At 50.3% G+C, this 6,071-nt stretch overlaps 1 protein-coding gene across 1 annotated transcript; it reads right to left on the bottom strand.

The window, feature by feature from the left end:
* Positions 1-2,061: 2,061 nt before the first annotated feature.
* Positions 2,062-3,790, bottom strand: KLK15 (kallikrein related peptidase 15; the record flags this gene model as incomplete). The annotated part of the gene is given in 5 exon segments (XM_082710145.1): positions 2,062-2,214; positions 3,237-3,276; positions 3,278-3,401; positions 3,505-3,718; positions 3,722-3,790. Coding segments are annotated over 5 exon segments (600 nt in total).
* Positions 3,791-6,071: the final 2,281 nt, after the last annotated feature.

Genomic DNA, 6,071 nt, shown 5'->3' with positions numbered 1-6,071 from the left:
GTGACTGGGACAAGAAAGAGGAGAGTGGAGGAATCAGTGACCACCAATACAAAGCCCCATACATTGGAGCCCCAAGGAAAGTCACACACCTGAAGAACCAGTATAACCTCAAACACCAGCGGTAGGGCTCTGATTCCCTTCTTCCTGCACCACCTGAAGCCAAGATGCCAGTTTCTCAGCTTCAGCTGTCTCTGAAACGTAAGCTTTGGCTTTCAGAACACCCTGATTCTGGGGCTCCTGGGTGGCTCAGTGGGTTAAGCCTCCGCCTTTGGCCCGGGTCATGATCCCAGGGTTCTGGGATGGAGCCCCGCATGGGGCTCTCTGCTCAGCGGGGAGCCTGCTTCCCCCTCTCTCTCTGCGTGCCCCTCTGCCTACTTGTGAGCTCTATCTGTCAAATAAATAAATAAAATCTTAAAAAAAAAAAAAGAACACCCTGATTCTTACATTCCCCGACTCAGGATCTAGGCCCTACCCTACTGTTTCTCTCCAGATAAAGTCTTGGATCTACCACCAAGGTGGTATCTACCACCATCACCCTAGTACCCCCAGATCGAGAAGTATGAAGTTTCAGTGGTCTCCCTGATTATGTTCCCTAGCATTTCAAAACCCAGTGTCCCCCTGCCCTTCAATAATGTTGGGATCCCATTACACCTCACCCCTACTCCTTGTTCCCCTGGATGCTCAAGGTTATGTCCCCCAAAGTCCCGCAAATTCCAAACTCTCTGCCTTCCACAGTCAAGTGCATCTTCACAAATTCTAATCCCCCTTCCCCCAGTAAAATATTTAGGTCTCAGGAGCCAGGTTCATGTAGTTCAACATCGGGTGACCTTGAAGATCACACTTGGGGGGGATCTCTGTTGAGAACTGGGAACCAGATTCCTGCAGCCTCAGTGTTAAATTCATAGGCCCCTGACACCTTCCCTTGGCTCTTCAGTAAAATCAAAGTACATCGCAGGGTAACCCAGTCTCCACTATGTGTCAGGAAGCCCGCCCAAGGAAAGGAGAGCGTTTGCCATTTTGCCTGGCTACCAAGAAGTCCACAATGAAGTCTCGAAGAAAATGAGGTCATTCTTGATCATCTAGTGTGCTGGGTCCTCTCACTGGGGTCCGGAGGTATATTTGCCCAGTGCCAGGCACTATTTGAATCAGTTCATATGAGCTTCCTCATCTAATCCTTACAGCCCTGTGAGGGAAGCAATACAGTAAGTTCTGTTTTACAGATGGGAAAACCGAAGCTGAGGGGCACTGGGTCTTTTCCTCAAGATTACACAGGTGGGGGTGCTTGGGTGGCTCAGTGGGTTAAAGCCTCTGCCTTCGGCTCAGGTCACGATCCCAGGGTCCTGGGATCGAGTCCTTCATTGGGCTTTCTGCTCAGCGGGAAGCCTGCTTCTCTTCCTCTCTCTCTTTGCCTGCCTCCCTGCCTACTTGTGATCTCTGGCTGTCAAGTAAATAAATAAAATCTTAAAAAAAAAAAAAAGATTACACAGGTGATCCTATGTGTATAGAAATGAAGAGAGCCCTACCTCATGCAGTTTCTCTTCACCTAGGCATTGGGGTGTGGGTGAAAAGGAATAGTGCACAGTGGCTCTGGGTCTCCTTACAGTCTCTGGCTCCCACTTCCTTTCATCCCCAGGAAAAAGTCACAGAAACTTGCATCAGCACTCTTGTTATCTCAGTGTTTAAAATGGGTGAACTTGGATGCCTGGGTGGCTCAGTGGGTTAAGCCACTGCCTTCGGCTCAGGTCATGATCTCAGGGTCCTGGGATTGAGTCCCGCATCGGGCTCTCTGCTCAGCAGGGAGCCTGCTTCCTCCTCTCTCTCTCTCTGCCTGCCTCTCTGCCTACTTGTGATCTCTCTCTGTCAAATAAATAAATAAAATCTTTTTAAAAAAATGGGTGAACTTGAGCACCGGCCCTGGCAAGGGACAAGTCCTTGGATAACATCTGTCCCTTGGACAAATGAGGTCTTGAGGGTTGGCTCAGTTCTGCCCCAGTCAGGATGGGGCTGCTGGTCAGCTCTGGGAGCTTCTTCTCAGAGACACGAGATAGGAGACCAAAACTGTCAGTTCCTCTTCATGTTTTCCTTAATCCACTCCAAGTAGCTACAGACTTTGGAATAGACACCAGGCTTGGTAGTAGTGTCACAGGGGACATCACCCCAGGACACAATGCCCTGCAAGACTCTGCCACAGACCATGGGTCCCCCAGAGTCACCCTGTGGGGAAAAGGGAAAGTGTGAATGGGAAACTTCTGGATCCAGGGCCCCCATTCTTATCCCAATCACCCTTCACAATCTCAATCAAAATCTAATCCAACCCCACCCCATGCAATCCCACCCCACCTCAACTCAATATAACCCAATTTAGCCCAAACCAGTCCAACCCAACTGCAGCCTAACACAAGTCAATACAACTCAGCCAACCCATGTTCTATCCTTTTCATGTAACCCCACCCAACCCAATTAAACCCCTACATCTTCCCCATTCAGAATCAAACCAGACCTACGCCCATCCTCTTTGCCAACACAACCAATCCTAGTCATCATCATGTCTTTCACACCCTAGACAAAGTTTTCCCTATCCCCCAGTTCAACCTTAAATATTTTCCATCTAAATCAAACCAGGGGCACTGGGGTGGCTTGGTCGGTTAAGCATCTTACTCTTGCTTTCAGCTCAGGGTCCTGAGATGGAGCCCAACACAGGGCTCCAGGCTGCAGTCTCCATGCTCAGTAGGGATTCTGCTTGAGATTCTCCCTCTGGCCCCTCCCCACCTTGTGCTCTCTCTCACACCCTAAAATAAATAAATATTTCTGAAAAAAAAAAATAAAATCAAGCCCATTCATATTCCTTTTTTAAAGATTTTATTTGTCTTTTAGACAGAAAGAGCATGAGCAGAGGGGCAGAGGGAGGAGAAGCAGACTTCCCGCTGAAAAGGGAGCTGGATGCGGGGCTCGATCCCAGGACCCTGAGATCATGACCTGAGCCACGCTTAACCGGCTGAGCCACCCAGGTGTCCCAAACCCATTCCTATTCTTAACTCAAACCCAGGCCACTCCAAACCAATCACCACATCATCCACCCCAAACACAACCTAATCCATCTCCAACCTCACCCCCATTCTAACTGCTCTTCCTTCTCCATCCCCAAACCTCTCCCTGGCATCTTCTCTGGCCCAAAGCAAGCACAACCTGACCCCATCCCAACTCCCATACCTGTCCCTCTACCCCATGGCTCTGACCTCACAGGAGTCCGGGCCTCCGCCTACTCCCCCCCCCCCCCCCCACACACACCATAGAGGCCATCGGGCGCCCTGGGTAGTCCTTGTTACAAGATGTGGCTGGGGTAACACTGATGTTGGCACAATGCAGGGTATCTGGGTATCCCTCACGGGGGAGACAGTGGACTTGGAGTGAATCCGTATTTTCAGGCCCTAGTCTCCTTCACCCAAGAGCCCTGGAGAATAGGATCCCTAGAGGCCTGACACCCAGCGCCATCCTTTCACTCACCTTGTGACTCTGTGCTCCCTTTGGTCCCAGGCTTGTCATCAGACACCAGGCCCTTGCCGGACACCAGGCAGGCCTCACCCCGTTGGGGGCAACGTGTGGGCAGCGAGCGCCACGGGGCATACGTGCAGGGAGAGGGACGCGGCTGTGTCAGACATAGCAACAGCAACATGTCACAGCGATGGCTGCGGGCTTCGTAGTGTGGGTGTGGGATGACTCAGGCCACAGTGCACAGCCACTTGGGACCACCGCGCTTGCGCAGATTGTGTTTGCCCAGGTGCACTCTCATGAGGCTGTGAGGGCGGGTGAGGGCAGGTGATTACCCGCAAGAGGAGTGAGGAGTGCACAGAAAGATCAAAGAGCGAGCGAGCTGGGGTCCCCCCACCTTCCGAGAATCTGGAGACGGCATACACTGTCCAAGGCACTGCAGCCAATAGTTTTAGGGCCTGCCACTCAGAGACCAAGGAGATGCACCCCCCCTCCTCCCCTGCTCCCGCCCCGGAACTCAACCCCGAGGTTTCAGCTCCTTCCTCCGCAGAATCCAAGATGCTCAGATCCCTAGACCCTTGCTGCATGCCCCTCAGGACTTGGAGCCCTGCCTTCATACCAGGTTTGGTAGTGGTTTGTAGACCACACCCAGAGTGTGGAAATGAGGGAAGCGCCACAGCTGAAATGCCCACGCTCAGAGAGGGCCACTTGGCATGGCTGGGAGTGGGGCTCACACTCCTCACTTCCCAGTATCTAGTTAGTGTCATCTTGGGCTGCTGGGAGAGGGGGCAGAGGAGGGTCCCTGAGGACAGAGTCCTTTTCCTTGGGTCCTACACCTTGCCTGGACCCTATTCATACCATGCATTTTTCATTTGTGCTTTCCCCCAATCTCTTAAGGTGTCCCTGTCCTTGAATTTTCAGCACTGCCTTCTCTCTGGCTTTTACCACTGCTGCTTGTTTTCTCCAGAACTGTCCCCCTGCCCTTGGCCCTCACCTGTTTACTATAGGATTCTGGGAGAGCAGGGAGGTGGGAAAGGACTAGAAGTCAAGAAGTCCTCTGAGATTAGTAGAGACAGCAACATTGGATACAGGTTCCAAAAGATGACCACTTGGAACCAGCCACTCAAGGTCACCAAGCTGTCACAGACATCAAATGGATGTGGCCACTCAATACGAATGACACGCAGTCTTGGCTTCAGAGTCTGAACATCTCAGCCAAATGCAGATATGGCCACACAAGGTCATGGGCAAACTTGGGAACAACCAGTCTCCCGAACTTAGGAACTGAGGAAGAGAGCACTTTAAGCTTAAATTCACTTGCATATACATGGGTTGAAGTTTTAAGAATCACAGCATATTAATAGACATAGCTGAATATGAACAGCTACAGCAGTGGCGTGTGTGCATGTGCGTGTGTGGGCACACACACCCACACACCACAGACCCTGATTTGCACGTAGAAGTTCACACCTAAATTTACAGTCTCTAGGGGTGGCTGGGTGGCTCATTGGTTAAGCGTCTGCCTTCAGTGTGGGTTGTGATCCCAGGGTCCTGGGATCAAGCCCGGCATCGGGCTCATTGGTCAGCGAGGAACCTGCTTCTTCCTCTCCCTCTTGCTGCTCCCCCTGGGCTTGGGCATTCTCTCTCTCTCTGACAAATAAATAAATGAAATCTTTAAAAAAATAAATTTACCGTTTACAGTGTGGATCTGAATATACCAGTCACAGACTTGCACACTAGTGCACAGGGACTGGACAACACGGTGGGATTCTTAATAAGGGTACATGGGGAGAGACATACATATGAACTCAGACCCTCAAAGACTTGTTCACAGACATGAGTCTACGTATAGGGGTTAAATCTGGAATGTTAGAATAAAGGCCCTAGATCCAAACGTGTTATCTGTGAGCCTCTGAGCAAATTATTTGACCTCTCTGGGCCTATGTTTCCTCCTCTGTAAAATGGGATTATTGTAAGGATTAAATATGTGTGTGTCTATGATGTCTGGCTTATTATAGTTGCTTAATAAAGACTAGTTATTTTAAATAAATGACATAGATTTACTTATGTAGGTGTACATGTGGATAATTAGGTTCTGGAGAGAAATTTAGCCAAAGTAAGTCAGACATATGACCAGGCTCAGATGAAGAGTCAGGTCAAAATTGTGATTCTTCTTCAAGTGTGGGGATTCAGAGTAAGAGACATGAATCCAGAGGGCCAATACTCAGACGTGGACCCATTAGATCAGACCCCAGGGAAACAGTGCACGCAGGGCTAGATATCTAAGGTCAAAGACGTAGCCGGAGACACAGGGCAGGACATAATTTACCATCTCCAGATGAGCCCCCTACTCAGTCACTGGTGTTCAAGGTCACTGGGTTTCACATAGGGAAACCGGTTCACACATGTGGGTAGGGTGTGGACACACAGAGATTTGAAACGCCCCCCCCCACACACACACTGCACTATGCACAAGGACATAAACAGGGATATATCAAGGTTACAAGATTATAATCTGCTGCTGGACAATGGGGATATGACCTCTGAAGTTCACGCAGACACCCATCCTGGGGCAGGAATTT

The sequence above is a fragment of the Mustela nivalis genome, assembly GCF_964662115.1.
Source record: "Mustela nivalis genome assembly, chromosome: 18".
Classification (NCBI taxonomy): Eukaryota; Metazoa; Chordata; class Mammalia; order Carnivora; family Mustelidae; genus Mustela; species Mustela nivalis.
Note: the sequence above shows the minus strand (reverse complement) of the source record. Positions and strands in the feature narration are given on the sequence as shown.